The 16,033-nt window shown below is 50.2% G+C and overlaps 1 protein-coding gene across 1 annotated transcript; it reads right to left on the bottom strand.

Annotated features, from left to right (window-relative positions):
• Positions 1–328: 328 nt before the first annotated feature.
• Positions 329–14,128, bottom strand: CD34 (CD34 molecule). The gene is made up of 8 exons (XM_074163363.1): positions 13,922–14,128; positions 8,948–9,076; positions 7,958–8,241; positions 7,773–7,850; positions 4,641–4,788; positions 4,297–4,337; positions 3,434–3,598; positions 329–1,809 (listed from the first exon to the last, which is right to left on the bottom strand). Exons 1-8 carry the CDS (start codon positions 13,998–14,000, stop codon positions 1,618–1,620), a joined length of 1,116 nt encoding a protein of 371 aa, XP_074019464.1. The 5' UTR covers positions 14,001–14,128; the 3' UTR covers positions 329–1,617.
• Between the last annotated feature and the right edge of the window lie 1,905 nt (positions 14,129–16,033).

Below are 16,033 nucleotides of genomic sequence, written 5' to 3'. Positions count from 1 at the left end.
CCCCCCCCCCCCTCACACACATACCCCCCTGATGTCAGGTCAGCCCCCAGCCCTGCGGATCACTCCATAAGACTGGAGTCTTATTTATTTATCCAGGAATTAGCCGGGCATCTTAAACATCAGCAAATCAAACAGCCGAGGTCTGAGTGCTGTGCGTCACTTGTCCTGCAAACGCACTTGTTGAAAGACATGGAAAATGTGGGCAGAACGAGCCACAGCCCTTAGTCACAGCATTTCTGCTGGGAAACAACCTTTCTGGGAGGCGTTGGCGCTCGGCAGAGCCAGAGCCAGGCGTCCCGGTGGGATAAACACGCTGCTCTTCCAAGGACACAATGGAGACGTTGATTTTTAATACTCAAATCTTTTCTTTTTTTTTTTTTTTTTCAACTGGGATTATTTACAGTGACATTTGGGAGAAGCAATTCACACCAAAAGAAAAGAAACAAAACCTGAAATATTTTAAACTCTGTTTAAACGCCTCTTGCACCAATGCAAATGGCCCCAGGTAATGATGGACGTTGCTGTTGTTCCTTTAAGCACTGTACCAAAAAAAAAAAGCCTCCCCCTCAGGTGTTCAGCGCTGAGAAAAGGTTGCGATTAATTCACTAGTGAGAGGGTAGAGCACCTTCAAGGGCCATTTTTGTCCTTATTTTGGACCCACCGAGCCGCAGGTGGCTCGGCGATGGGGCAGCACCGCTTGCCTCGGGAGCAGGATCAGTGCTGGGCAGGACCTGCTCCTGCTGTTGGGATTTTGGTGTTGGCTTCGCTTACCGAAGCAAAAATACTTCTTTTTGTTCGTGTACCCACTGCTGGTGCAGAGGGAGAACCACCCATCACAGAGCCAGGTTTGTCCCCCTGGGAGCCCTTTGGGATCTTTTATTCCCTGGCTCTGCCTCGTCAAACGCCCTCCCCAGTCCCTGCTGGGAAGAGACCGGGGAAGATTTTTACTGGTGGGATTAACAAAGAAACAAGCTCGAGGGCTTTTCACATTTCAGCCTCCAATTCCACGTGGAAAGTTTTGCACAGAGCTTCAGCAAATTCTGCTGGAGTAGGAAATACTAAAGGAGACCTAAAGCCCAAGAAGGGGGATTAAATGCCTAATGTTCTTAAAAGAGGAAGAAATCCTGCACTTAAACATAAAGATGAGATAAAAAACCAACTCCGTTAACCAAAATTATCTGAAACCTGAGAGGTTTTTGTCACTGAAATCCCAATTTAACTATTTTAATCAGCCTAACACACTGCCACCAAAAATTTTTGGAGTCTGGCTCGAGGCTTCTGTAGCTCCAATCTGCCTCTGCTTAAAAGCTGTTCAGGGCTAAGGGCACTTGCATTTCTCATTACGTTCTTCTAACAGCAAAAGCAGAGAACAGCTGCGAAGAGGTTTCTTGTGTGGTCAACAGGAGGAGGCAGAGAAGCAGGTCTTTGGCAGCTCTGGCGCTTAACGTGCTTTAGGCTGATTTTGAAGTCCTTCACAGGAATTATACTAGAACAACAACAAAAAAAAAACCAAAAAAAACCCCAAAAAGGTCTGCAATTCCCTAACTGTCCGTAGAAAACTCTCTCCCGCCCTTGTCCCCTCTCGGTGGGCGCTGAGGATGCATTTCTCCACCCGGTTCACATTTGGGTGTCGGCGGCGCTGTGCTGCCTGCCCGAGTGGCCGTTTTTGGAGGACGCTTGGCCCGTCCCGTTCTCCTGAGTCCCACCGTTGAGGTTTGGCTTCTCCTGCAGCTCGGGTTGCTCTTGGGGGGGCATCATCAGCATTGTGTTTGCCTGGCCACCGTTTTCCGTGTAATACGGGTCTTCAGCCTAAACAGGTACATAAATAACAAAGGCAGAGTTAGGGAAGGGAAAGGGCTGACAGCGACCGGCTGTGATTGCGGGCAGGGCTTGGCTGCCGGCGCTTCCTGGACAGGAGGGACAAACAACCGCGGCCATGGGAACCTGCTCCCACAACGAGAAGGGGAACAGAGGGCTTGAACCACACCGGGGCAAGACGAAGCAAGAAAACCAGCCAGGAACTGCATAATTGGTTCCCCCCCCCGCCCTGGACCTGAAAAGAGAAGCCGTCAGGTTTTGTTGTTTTCTCGGAACCAGGTTTTGGAGCTGACCCTGCCTCGGGTTTGCAAAGCTGGGCCATGACTCTGTTTTCCTCTCTGGCCAAGTAAGAAGCACCATTGAACGAAAGCTATGGAAATTGCCTCTTTTTCTTTCCCCATCCTTCTTTCTTTCAGCCTGTAAATAGATACACAGCTCACATCAAGGTGCCCGCAGAGGCACAGGACTGCACTCCAGCCTCAGCCTGCAGAGCCCTGGGGCTGGAAATGCAAAGACATGGTGCGGGGCTATCACTGTAAGGAATAGGTGCCTCTGGAGGACCCAGAGCAATAGCAGAGCCACCTCTGTCCCCCACCATGATAACTCCCCCGGTGTCTGACAGCAATGCAATGGGCGCTGGGGGTCCCGGGCTGCAGATGGCCATTGCCAGCTGGGAGCCCCCCCTCCGTTTGCTCAGCGGCATCCAGCACCCACCGCAGGCTGCTGGGCTTCCCCCCCTGTCCCCATCATAACACCCTTGTCCGTGGCGGTGAGATGGGTGTGCTGGGCACATCTCCCCTAGGCACTGGATTGACACTGCCATGGATTTACCCGGGCAGCTCCCAGCCACGCGTTTACCCTGCCTTTCCCTTGCTGCCGGCATCCAGGAGACGGGACCCAGAGTCAGAGGGCTCTAGAGCCCAAGCTGCGATGTCCCTGCCTCTGACTTCCCACCTGCATCCTTTCTGGCAATGAAATAACCTCATGGCTTCCCAGGACACAACTGCTCACGTGCCCACGAGCAGCGATGGGGGAAAAGCACGGCCCGTCCTCACTTTACAGAGGGCTCATGTCCCTAAAAGTCACTGGTCCTCAGCGGTCAGCTCGCCTGGAAAGGGGAAAATGGAAATAGGAAATTCCTTTCTCTTTCTTTCTTGAGATTTTTTATTACCATCACTTGTTAAGTGAGGGGAGAAATAGCCTTTATTACAGCATCGGTACAAGGCAGAAACATCACTCAAACGCAGCGAATGGGAAGTTAAAGTGTGCCACTTTTAATGACAAATTCATAAAGTTTCAGTGTCTCTGGAGGGGTCTTGCTGGATGAGTTCTTGCTGCTGAGCAAAAAGAAGTGTTAGACCTAGAAGTACGAGCGAGAAAGGGGCGGTTTTCCCACAGGAGCAATCAGTTAAGTGTTAATTTTAGAAGGCAAGAGAGCTTTCCCGTCACCCTGTAGGGTCTGCCCTTCTCCTTGCCCAGGCTGACCCAGCTCCGGGTCACAACGTCCCACGGACCTGGGGACATCAGCCGAGGGTACCGAGCTGTGGGGAGCGGAGCAGCCCCCTCCTCTCCCCCCCGGACCCCCCCGGGGGCTCTGCCATTGATAAGCACTGACCAGTCTCTCTCCCGCGGGGCTCCAGCTCCGCCGCTTCATCAGGAAATAGCCGGCCAAGCCCAGGAACGCCAGCAGGAGGCCAGATGTGACCAAGGCAATCAGGGTCTTCTGAGAAAAGTCCTGGTGGTTCCTCACGCTCCCCCGTTTAAGGGATTTTATTCCAAACTGAAAAAAAAACCACCAAAGAGAGCCGGGAGTCTGACAAACAGGAAACATGTGCATCTGCTGAACAGGCACCAGGCTTAAAACAATGCTGCTCTTCACCTCCTTGTTAAAACTGCACGTAAACAAAGCTGGGCTTCGCTGCCCAACCTCCTGAGCTTTGCGCTGGCCCTGCGAGCTCACACATCCTCACGGTCTCATCTCCAGTCACAGGGAAATTTCCTCTTGGACCAGAACACCCAGGCGCTGAGATTTTGAGCTGAAATACCTCTGTGTGCTGCTGCTGCAGCTCCCTCGGCTGCCATTTCTATGGGCGCTCAGCTTTGCAAGCTGATGGCAGCCTGGCTGGAGTGCTGAGAGGAGGAATGACTTGATGTCAGCGTGGTACTTCGAAGCAGCAGTGACAATTACATCCTAAGAGTTATTGTTGGGATCTTTTTAAAGAAAATACTGCCAAATTTTAAAGTAACTATTTGAAGCGTTTCTGCCTTCGGTGGTTGGATTAGTTCTCTTAGGGGGCACCGCTGCCTCGCTGCAGGTCTGGTGGTCGGCTCCAACCGTCCCACGTGCCAACGCTCAGCAAATGCCCCTGAGGTGGAGGCAGGTTCAGGTCTCAGCCTCAACCGACCATCTAAAAACCCCCTTTCTCCAGCCACTCAGGCCACCCATTTTCTGCAGAAAAATTTGCTTAAGGAATTTACCTTTTCCCAGTGAGACTTCTGGAGCATGTCTGTAGCAGGATCTGCAGGGTTTAAGAGAGGAGAGGCACGTTACACAGAGGGTCCCGCTGTGGCTAATGCCGGCTCTGAAGAGCCTGGCCATTGCTGGACATGGAGGAGCTGCTCTGGAGGCCGTGCCATGGCTCCGTGGATCCAGCAAGACCCCAGAAGATGGAGCAGTAGTTGCAGAAATGTCTCCTCCCAGGCTGTAACTGAGGGTTGGTGTCCCACAGCCTCTCCCCACAAACAGCCCCCTCTCCCATTGCCCACGTGGAGGTCATTCTCCAGCGGGATCCATGGCAGCCCAAGGAATTAGCTGCACTGACCTCTCTCGCCGACGAGGATGAGGAGCAAGCAGTCGTGGTCCACCTCAGATTTAGCGAGTTGGATCTGGCAGGGGGAGGGCAGGCGGTGGGTGCCCCCTTCGCAGATTGCGCTCCATAAGTCCGACCCCTTCTTCTCTAAAAAATGTTTCTGCAAAAATTTTCAAACAAGCAGCCATTGGACCGACCAAACGGACTAATTCTCCATCTGATGATACTACTCGTAGCGTTGTGCATTCACCCCTCGTGTTTTGGGGGCTTATCTGTGCTGTGCGAGGCTGAGCAGAGGCAATGACAAACGGCGCTGGGCTGGGTGTCAGCCCATCACCCCCCAGTTCATCAGCCTGGAGAGGAGAAGGCTCCGGGGAGACCTCACAGCAGCCTTCCAATATCTGAAGGGAGCTACAGCAGAGCCGGAGAGGGACTCTTTGTCAGGAAGTGTAGTGACAGGACAAGGGGTAATGGTTTTAAATTGGAAGAGGGGAGATTCAGATTAGATATTAGGAGGAAGTTCCTTACTGTGAGGGTGGTGAGACACTGGAACGGGTTGCCCAGGGAAGTTGTGGATGTCCCATCCCTGGAAGTGTTTAAGGCCAGGCTGGATGGGGCTTTGAGCAACCTGCTCTAGTGGAGGTGTCCCTGCCCAGGGCAGGGGGGTTGGAACTCGATGATCTTTAAGGTCCCTTCCAACCCAAACCATTCTGTGATTCTATCACTGCTCTGGGCACCAGTACCAACACCTAGAAAATAGAGATGCTTGTTTCTTGTGTCTTAACTTAATTAAATACCTTCAGCAACTCTCACAAATGGCATTTAAACAAAGCTAAATTTAGGATCTGAACTGTATGGCAAGTCTCTCCGATTTTTGGACTGAAAGAGCCGCCTGAAGAGCCCTATTGTTTCAGAGTCCCAGGCAGGGGCTGGGAAAGGAGGGAAATAACAAAGAAGCATTGAGCCTTCCTGTTTAGGAAATGTCCTCAATGTTTTTGCTAGGTTGCTGATCAAAGGCTAGGCAAAAAAACCACAAATTTCTCACATTTTAGAGCTGAACCGACTCCTGGGTGGAAGAGGAAGAGGAGTGAGGAGCTGCTGCCTTTCCCTTTTGTGGGCCAATTTCTGTATCAGACAGGATAGGCTTTCTCCTTGGGTCTATTTTCGGCCACAGTCAGGCCTGGAGACAGAGCCCACGGTTGCTAAAAGACATTATCAGCTTCCCAAACATCCTCCCAGCCGGGGATGTGGTCGGAGCGGTGGCTGTGCCCACCCCCTGGAGACAGAGACGGGCTCCAGCTGAATCCCACGTCCTGCCCCTGCCCTCCTCTCGCTCCCCGGAGACACCCACCGACGTGGGGCTGCCAAAGAGGAGAAAACCCTCTCGTCTGGCAGCATCCAGAGCCAGGCAGCTCCGCGCTGTCCTCTCCTTGCCGTAGAATTACCTCAGCATTGTGCTCGGATCGCCACATCCTCTTAGCATACAAAAATGCAGAAACTTATCCATGGGAGAATAACAAACAAATCGCTTTCAGCTGTTTCTATAGAGCTTGGCTTGGGGCGAGAAAGGCCAAGATGGAACAAGAGACCCAAGTGTGTATTTTCCTTTCTCTGCTCTGGAAAGAACTCATCGGAGTGTCAGAATTTCCCTTCGCAATTAGCGGCGCTGGGTGCCAGCGGATTGCTCATTTGCTTTGGGAAAGGCCAGCAGGAAAGCGGGACACGGCACCGTCCCTCCTATCTGCTCCCCTTGCAGACGCTCTTATCTGGTTCCCAGGTCCAGCGGCTGCGGAGCCGGGGCTGGTTGTTCCCGCTGGATTATTAGTGGACGTGGAGGCCGGGGAGAGGTCTGCCGCGCGGCCAGAGATCCCAGAAAAACACGTCTGGAAGCGGGGCCCTTTGGCTCATTTCACATAGAGGGAGGGTTAAGAGTCTGTGCAATTAGATACGGCTCTGTAGAATATTCTGTATATATATTATTATATATAATATATAATATATATATATAATATATAATATATATATAAAATATATAATATAATTATATATATAACATTATATATATGCATATATGTTATATATGCACCCATTTATCTATGTGCAGGTATGCAATGTGTGCATAATGTGCATAAGCCCTGCGCCCAGGAGGGGCCGATGCCCACTAGATGGCATCTGTGATCGGAATCACCCGCTCCCGGAGGAATTTCCCATGTGAATTCTTGCTAAAGAGCAGACCCTGTAAACAGCAGCAAGTCTAAAGGCCATTTGATCGCCCATTTGCAGAAAGAAGCCAAGTAAGAATTCACTCAGCCTCGGCGGTGGCAGTATGGCTGACCAGCAGAAGTAAAATTAATCAGTCACATATATATAGATATATATTTATATATAGATATATATAAAAAATATATATATGTCCTTATACCCAGGGCATTGCCAAACCTCCTGTCCCACAAGATCCAACCCCTCTGGCCTCTGCTGCAGGCTGTACCTCCTGTGTGAAAGGTTTCTCTCCTCCCACCCACAGCAATGTCTCAGCCAAACCCTCTACCGCTTTTAATAAATGCTGCATTTTTGGTGCAGGAAGCCAAGGGTAGTTACGGAGAGCCTGGGATTCCCTTAGGAGTCGGTGCAGATGGGGACACTGATCAGCCCGTGCTCCTTCAGATGCCCTGATTCCTTTCCTAGGGCAGTTGGCAAGACTAAAAAAGGCGCTCACCTTCCCAACAGCGAAGAGGAAGAAGAAGAACAAAAGCAATTTCCTGTTAAACATGGTGGGAGATCCTTGAGAAGCTAAACTGACCCCAGAGCTTAATCATGAAAAAGAAGGTTTTATGCAACCAGGAGGTTGCGTTTCCCCCAGGACTGGTGTGATCATCCCTTTGGGACCCTCCTGGGACTGCTGTGATCATCGCTTTGGGCTCCACCTCCGTCAGTTGGGCACAGCTCAGATGCTCTGCCCCAGGGACAACAGTCTGAGCTCCCACCCCAAACCGACCCCCCTCCAGGTATGGTGGGTGACCTCGTCACTGCAAGGCTGAGGGTGCTGCAACACCTTGCCCTCGGCTGTTTGCTTGCAGCCCCCCCTCCTCCCGCATGTCCCCCGCCCAACTCAGAGACATGCATCTGCCCCAGGCTACAACTCACGCAAGTGATGGACTCGTTGAGCTGCAAGCAGATGGCTCCAGTGTCACTCAGCTCTTTGACATTGTGGCACGTAATGGGCTGGAAGGGGGGGGAAAAAAAAAAAAAAAAAATGAAAAAAAATCCATGAATCGTTGGGGATGTGTGAGACAAATCCAGCCTCCTCGTGGCCCCAGCCCCGTCCTCACCTTTGGGCTGTCCCTGCCTGTGGGCAGCGGCGTGGTGGCAGCGGAGACGCGAGGATGCTCCGAGGTGGCAGAGGAGCTCGTCAGAGCTGACGTGGACCCGGGGGTTTCTGCCATCGTGCTGGGTCGTGGCGTGGGGCTCTCGGTTGCGGGGACCCCTTGGCTGGTGTGGTCTGGCTCCGAGGGGGTGCCCAGCGGCTGCGTGGGGGCTCGGCTGGACTGGGGGCTGGACTGCTCGCTGCTGAGCCCTGAGGAGGTGGGACTGGCTGCCAGGGACCCGGCTGCAGCTTCGGTTTGGAAGAAAGGCAATGAAAAGGAGACAGGAGAAGGCTTACGTCCTCTAAAATCAATGCGTGGCATTGCGCTGACTGAAGTACAATATTGATTTGTCATAGCCAGCGGTACCAGAACGTGTTCTTGGCTGTATAAGAAGCGCGCATTAGACTTGCTTCAGTTACTTAATTGTTACAGGCGCTTCATAATCTGTTTACAATGGGCTAATTTCCTGGGTATACGCGGCACCACAGCAAGGATGCCATTGCCCGACCTCCCCCGCATCGCCCTCATCTTCCCCTTGACCCGGAGTCCCCAAAAAGCTGTGCTGATCTCGAACAGAAGAAAAGTACATCTGTGCAAGGTTCCCTGCTTCTGAGCTCACCCGAAGGGCTGGCAGACCTCTTATGGGTGCCATTTGCTGAGCAAAGAATGGGTATTGTAAGATAAAAGATTAATGAGCCATTTTGTCCCACAATCTCGTGGGTGTTTGGAAAAGGATGGGTCTAAGGGGCCCGTCCTGAAGCCTGCAGCGTTAGGCTGCCCCAGGTGGGATTTTCTGGGCGGGATTAGAACTTTTGACCATACTCAGGCTCTTTTTTGAGAGCACAACCCATGCATCAACTGCGCGGTTTCTTAGGGCAAACTGTGCGCTTAATAGATCTGATTATTAATGCAAATGCTGCTGGGAATCACAGGGGGAGCGAGGGGAGCGATTACCAGATGTCTCTGGCATTGGCTTGGCGCTGCTGGTGGCTTCGGTGGCCCCGGTGGCTGCCGCGCTGCTGCTGCCTTTGGTGGCTGTGGCCGTGGGTGTGGGGGTCTCCGTTGGGTTCCCAAACACGTTGCCTGGGGGCAGAGGAAGGTGTCAGGGTCTTCTATCCCCCCCCACCCCAGCCCTGCCTGTCCCCGAGGGTCCCTGTGGACAGGGCAGGGCAGGGCAGGGAGGGGTTTAGCTGCTTTGACAAATTCACTTTCTTCTTGCCCCAAAATGGCAGGCTGCCCTGGAGAGAAGCTCAGAGACCGAACGTCTCGGCTGGGCGAGTCCCAGACTCCGGTGCAGCCCCCGCAGAGGCTCCAGGGGTCCTGCAGGAGGACGGGCTGGTTTCTGCCCCCATCCTGCCCCATCCTCAGCCTTCCCGAGGGATGCACAAGGCTCTGCACAAAGCTGCGTTTCATAGTAGTTTGAGTTTATAATCCTTGGAGGAAGGACTGAGGCCTTGGAAGAGATCACTTGTGCACCTCAGGAAAAATAAGTTGGATTTGCAGTTGCAGGCACAATCTCAAAGTAAATAGAAACATTCCCATTGGCCTGGGATCAGCTCTGACTCATGAGCGAAAACATCTTTGGAGGTAAAACAGAATGTTTGGAGAATGGTTTGCAGCTCTAACTTGAAGTTTATATATCGCTTCCTGATACATTACAAAGATGATACTTCCAGCTTTTCCTTCTGAAATGAACTATATGAGTCAGTGAAAATGTTTTTCTTCCCATTTTTTCCTATTCTTAAATCTATTTCCACTTTAACAAACAGCTTCAGTCTCTACTCCAGGGCTGTTGCTGTTTAAGATTCTTATCCAGATACTAAGGAGAAAATCATACAAAATACGTGGTTTCATTTGTATTTCTGCCCAGGGGAGCCCAAGCTCCAAGAAGAGTTACTTCATCCTTCCAAACAACCCTTTGTGATGGAGCAGCCGCTGACAGGTCCTGATCAACCGCCTGGCATCGGCGTCAGGGCAGTGGCCTGTCCCATCCCATCCCATCCATTCCCATCCCATCCATCGCATTCCAGCCATCCCATCCCAGCCATCCCATCCCAGCCATCCCATCTATCCTGTCCCATCCAATTCATCCCCATCCCATCCATCCCATTTCATCCATCCCATCCCATCCCATCCCATCCCATCCCATCCCATCCATCCCGCAGCTGCTTCAGGCGCGGGAGCACCGGGGGAGGCAGGGGCCCTGCCGAGGGCTCGGTGCAGGTGTCTGGAGCTGGGATTTAGGTTCTGGCACCGCTTTTATTGAAGGGAGAAGTTTCTTCTCTCCAAGACAATTCAGTTCCAACCGGTTAAATCACCAATTTTTTTTCTGATGAATTTTAACAAATCAAAAGCAGGAGGCATGACTGCGTGCCCAGAAAAATGAGTAGCACAAAGTTAAATCCAGGCTTTGCATCCAGCTTTGTGTTTGCATGGACATTAGCAGGAAACTTTGCATCACTAGAACAATGCAGCACCTGGACTTGACCTCCCCAAGTGCCACAGCCACCCAAGAACCTTTGAACTATTCCAGATGTTTGTAAAGCACCAGAGGTATTTCTAATCAAAGTCTTTTCACCACTGAATATCATAAATTGAAGCCTGGATTATTGCTCAGTGTAATTTGCTAGAAGACTTGACACATAGTATTTCATTTTTTCTTCCCTTTATTGTAGCGTGTGCAGGCACTTTTATAGAAAACATGGCTAAGTTTTTTGAAAGCTTAGGACTCGTGAGATAAATAATGATCCAGATGTGAGCTGGATAATCCACATGGTGCTCAGCTAAAGTGAGTCATTTATTGCACCATACATTTTTACTAGCTTTGCTAAACTTTGTCAATTTGTTAGTATTAAGGGTATGAGAGTTGAAGCCAAGCCATTTATTAACCTTGGAGAAATCTTCACCTGGTAGCACTAGCACACGCAGGAGGAGAAGCATGTAGATGTGTGAAAGAAAACTCTGCTTCACGGCATCTGTCGTATTCACCTATCCGGCTTTTAAAATGTAAATGTCTCTGATTTTTAAAGATATTTTCATAATGGGGCTTGGGAAGTATCTCAGTTCAAATCAAATTAAACCAAGCAGCGATATAAATGTTGAAATCGTCCAACACTCATCCCTGAGCACTGACCCAGGACCACCTGCAGTGGCAAAGACTCAGGAAAGACTCAGAAAACTTTCAGTAATGTGTGCCCTACTCTGCACCGGTGGCAAATTAAGCGGGGGGGTTTCTCCCCTGCACCTCCGTCCCTGCAAGGTGGAAGGTACAACCCACGGGGGGTTCCCAGGCAGTCATTGCACCTCTGTGCTGATACAGGAATCTCTTGATAAACCGTTGCTAATTGGGTGCCTACTTCAATGCTCTGACACAGGAACCCCGTGCCAGGAAAGTTTCTCCAACTTTTCTGTGTTGAACACAGACTTTTTCCAGGTTCAGCCAACGCTCCAGAACCTGCCGGGCTGAGCTCCGGCAAAGCTGCAGGTGAGCGGCACCGCGGGGTCCATCGGCCGCAGAGGAGGAGGGCGAGGAGCCGCGGGACACGGAGCCGGAGCTGCTCGGAGGGCTCCAGCCTGCATTACTCAGCCTTCCCAACTTCACCGCGCTCAGCCAGGTGGCAGGAATTCAAGCGGGTGGAGCCCTCTTCCCTCTGGAAATAGCTGATAAAAAAAAAAAAAAAAAAAATATCCCTTCCCTCCCCCTTTTCCTCCTCCCAGACAGGATATGGGTGTGGGGCCGCAGTCACGCAGGGCGTCCCGGGCAGGGGGCTGCGGGGAGCCCCCCGCACCAACCCCGGCTCCGGCACCGAGGGCTGCCCTGGGCTCGGGGGTCTCTGCGGCATCTGGGGGTGTTCAGAGCCTGGCACCTTCCCTGGCACCGAGGTTCTCCTGGCTTGTGCTGTTACGATGTGCAGCCCTCTAAAGGATGTTAAAATCCAGTGGCTGGGAGTTTTAAAAGCTCCTTTTTCCTTCCCTGATTTTTAGAGATTTTTCTGGAGCTTGCAAAAAGGAATGAAGGAAAGAAAGAATGCTTTAAAAATCACAAGATAAGAGATATTTTTTTTTTTTTTTAAACAAATCAAGTTTGGCAGAGATTAATAAAAAAGATGTAAAAAAATAAAAGAGTAAAAAATAAGGAAGTATTTGTATTAGGTTCAAATAGAATATACTCTCTCTTTTCCATTAAGTTTTGAGACAAGCCCAGGACAGCTCTCCACGTGGTTTATCAATACCCAGTTTTGGCACCGGGAGCCGTTTGCAGGGGGGTTCTCGAGTGGCCCCCCCAGCATCAGCCCGCTCTGGGCACCAGGGACGGGCCCAAACCTCTCCCATGCTCATCGCAACTCAGCGGGTCCCCAAAGGATGGGACAAAGCCCAGAACGGAGCCTTTCACGTCCCATTCGCTCCCCGCGAGGCTGGATGGGGCCACTCATTGCCCTGGGGTCCGACACAAGCTATTTGGTACCCGGCCACCGTCCCCCTGATGCCGTGGCCACACATGGCACTTGTAGAGGTGGCACCTGGCCCAGCGTGGGACCGGGGTTTTCTCCTATAAAACACGTGGTTTTAGCTGAAGCTGTCCTAGGGGGGTGGAGAACGGTCATCTCACCCTTGGCCACGCTGCCAGGAGCCAACCTGAGCACAAATCCCCGGAATCAGGATTTCCATCGGGAATTAATCCGCTCGGACTCCCCAGAGAGGTGAAGAGCTCACAGAGCCCCAGGGATGAGCTCCCGAGTTTTCCCCTGATCCACACAGCAGCTACATTAAACAGGAATAAACCTCCTCTGCTTTCAGCAAAGCCCCGGAATATCCCGCAGAAACACGGAGCGTTGGCTGCACCGGCAGAAAAAATGTCATTTTGCAACATTAAACCCCCGGTAGCTTTGTCTTCACAAAAGCAAAGCTTTTTATCACTTTTGTATCACTTTTGCTTTGTTCTACAAGGAGCTCAGGATTCGCGTTTCAGGTAAACACTTTTGTCTTACACCCTCCCTCGCTGCTCCCTTCAGCCCAACCAGACAGACCTGAATTTTACTTGAGAAGCTTTGGGGTTTTTTTTTTTTTTTTCCTTCCTGTAAAATTAACGTAGACTGGAGGGTCAGGCACAACGGCTGGGGTGAGCAACGCACCTCGGCAGCAAAGGGAACATGAAAGGAGCACCGTGCAACGGCAGAACAAAACACAGCAAATTCCTTCGATAGATCTGGTCGCTCACATTCATGGGAGTAAGGAAAAATTACATTTGAGGAGACACCCGCAGGTTCTTGGCTCCTGGCCCAGCACACGATGCAGCACACAGACTGCTGCTGCACTTTTTTTTTTTTACATCCCTTCTTTTTATTACTTCATGCTTGTTGGGTTTGGGACAAAAATGATAATATTTCCCTAAAATATAACCCTTTAAAAAGTACTACCTAGAGAAAAATCGCCACATTATTATTCACTTTTTCACATGATGAATATTTGAAGAGCTGGAATGGGAGATTTTAATATTTATGGGGATTCATTTGATTTTCACAAAATGTTTAGTTCCTACCACAAAACAAAAGTAAGGCTAATTTACAGCAGCGCAGACTGAGAAACGACTTGAACTGTGGCTGCCCTCTCCAGCTTCGCCTGCTGCATTTGCATCCCCTGGTCTTATCTGTAATATCACCGGGAGCTCTTACACCTTGATTCCCCTCCTTTTCGACCTGGCAGCATTTTCCGTTTGCAGCGCATCGCTGTGAGCGCGTTGGCCAGGATGCCAGACCCAGGGCTTGCTCTGTAAAACCTCCCTGAGATGTGAAATTGCAGTTTCCACCAAAAATTCATTAAAATGCATCCTCCCCCCCCCCGCCCCCGAGCTGCAGTTTCAGGAGTCGTGAAGAAGTTGCCCCATGCACTCGCCTCACGTTGCTGGTATTCGCTGCAGTCGATACTCACCAGACAACTCCACCACACAGAACGCAATCCAGAAAAGCTGCCTCCACTTCATTATTTTTAAACTTCCCAGGAACAGCATTCCTGCTCGCAGCTCCCACGGAAACTGGCTCCGGCTGGGACAGCTCGTGGGCTCTCAGTCCCGCAGCAGCTCTGAGCTCATGGAGCTTGGGTTCGGTTCAAGCCTTTGAGATGACTCGGTTGTGGGGTGGGCTTCTCTTCAGGGGTTGTGCTTATGGTTCAAGACTGCGAGGTGGAGTTTCTCCGATTTGATTTCAGAGTTTTATATAGTTCGTGGCAACCTCACTATCACTTAGGTAATTTTCTCCTCCCCGCTTTCCTGCCAGTGCTTCAAAACAAACAAAAGAGCAACCTTCTCCCCAGCAAAGGAGCCCAAAGCCTCGCTGGGCTTAACTCTTTCCTGAGAGCCGCTTCCTTTCCCGTTAAAGCGAAGGCAGGGATACAGCGTGCTCCAGCTGGAAGGAAGGATTACAGTGGAGCCTGCTGCTAAACTTCCCTCAAAGCAATGTAAACACCATCTGATGGGAGCAGAGAAGCGGAGAAGCCCCAGGTCCGGCCACCGCCGGTGAGTCCCGTGCACGGTCCCAGGGCTGGGCTGTGGCCAGAGCTGTGGAACAGGGGGGAAACTCTGAAAAAGGACTTCAGAAGCAGAAACTTCCTCAGCAAATTAAGCAAGGAACTCAAGGATGCGAAATCATCACTGACCTGAAGAGAAGTAACTCCATTAGCTTCACTAAATTGACTTCAGTCAAGCAGCGAGCACGAGTGCAATGGTTTGGAGAAGGTCTGGGGGAGACCAAAACCCACAGGCAAAAACTTCTGCATAAAACCTGGAGCAAAAGAGGGACTCGAGACTAATAAATAACTTCCTGGAGCTCATTTCCATTAATAACGCATTATAGAAGCATTAAAAACAGTGTAGAAATACTGACTTCAGTTTTATTACCAGGCTGGATCTGACCGAGTGGAAATGGTTCCCGGGGCCGCACCGCAGGCGTGTGGGGGACCAGCTCTGGAACTGGTGGGACAAGGGATGCTCTGCAGCAGGCAGTGAACGGGGCTGAGTGAATACAGCCTAATGAGGCCTTAAGAGAGATGAGTATCTCCAAAATAATTGATTTTTTTTAAAAAAAAAGTCATTTAAAAATGTGCAATTTCCTTTTTTTTAAAAAAAAAAAAATTAAAATAATTTGATGTTTCCATTTCTTGGGCTTTTTTGTGTCTGGGGACACCAAAGACAACAGAAATGTCTTTGAGGAAAGCAAAAAAAAGAGATATGATCATTTGGGAAACTAAACTCTAGTTAAGTCTCAATTCTTCCTTTTCTTTTACCGCTAAATGATGCGGTCACTAAAGGAGTCATTGCTAACAGGAAATCAAAAATGAGGTGGCCAGGAGAATAGCTATGGAAGGAAGGACAACGAAGCACTTGCTCAATGTAGTATCTTTATGTGAATGCCCTCATTACCCTTCTACAGTCACATGGCTGCTCTCAGTGAAAGGACTGAAAGGCAGAAAGAAAGATAGGGTAGTATTGTGTACAAAGAAATCCCCAAATAGATTTTCATTTATTGGTATGACAAAATTCCCATAGCTTTTGTTTTTAGCACAGGACAGGGCTTGGATGAGATGATGTTTAGCGGTGTGTGATTGTCTGACAGGAAAATATCTCTTGGAAGGAAACATCTGTAGCTCAGAAATGTGCTCCGACATCTATATAAAGATTTCTATTATTTCAGTAATCTATTACTGAATGACAGGGCTACACAGCTCCAGTAGTGGCCAAAATATCCCGGTAAAGCATAATCTGTAACAGGGTATAAAACCTAAATGTGGACCAGCCCGGCTGCCTCCAGCAGCTCCCACCAAGAGTTTTCTCTTTTTTCCCCTCTCAAACACGCACACACACTGGGAAATGCAGGACTCGGTACAGGACACAGGTCTGCAGGCACATCAGTTTAGAAAATGTATTCAAAAGATGAAATACGAAAAGTGGAGTGAGACAAAGGTCCTATTTAAATAACAGATATGGTTTGGGTTTTTTTCTATTACAGTGAGAATTTGGGTTGAATAACACAACTGAAAATAAAAAGT

The sequence above is a fragment of the Numenius arquata genome, chromosome 24, assembly GCF_964106895.1.
Source record: "Numenius arquata chromosome 24, bNumArq3.hap1.1, whole genome shotgun sequence".
In the NCBI taxonomy this organism is placed as follows: domain Eukaryota; kingdom Metazoa; phylum Chordata; class Aves; order Charadriiformes; family Scolopacidae; genus Numenius; species Numenius arquata.
The sequence above is the reverse complement of the archived record's forward strand: the minus strand, read 5'-3'. Positions and strand labels throughout refer to the sequence as shown.

Bases quoted from the DNA above. Each gene is read 5' to 3' on its own strand.
- CD34 (XM_074163363.1), bottom strand. From the start codon at position 14,000: ATGCTGTTCCTGGGAAGTTTAAAAATAATGAAGTGGAGGCAGCTTTTC. The intron at 7,851-7,957 runs GTGAGGACGGGG...CCCCCCTTCCAG, and splicing joins CAGGCAGGGACAGCCCAAAG to CCCATTACGTGCCACAATGT. The intron at 4,338-4,640 runs GTCAGTGCAGCT...TAAACCCTGCAG, and splicing joins CATCCTCGTCGGCGAGAGAG to ATCCTGCTACAGACATGCTC.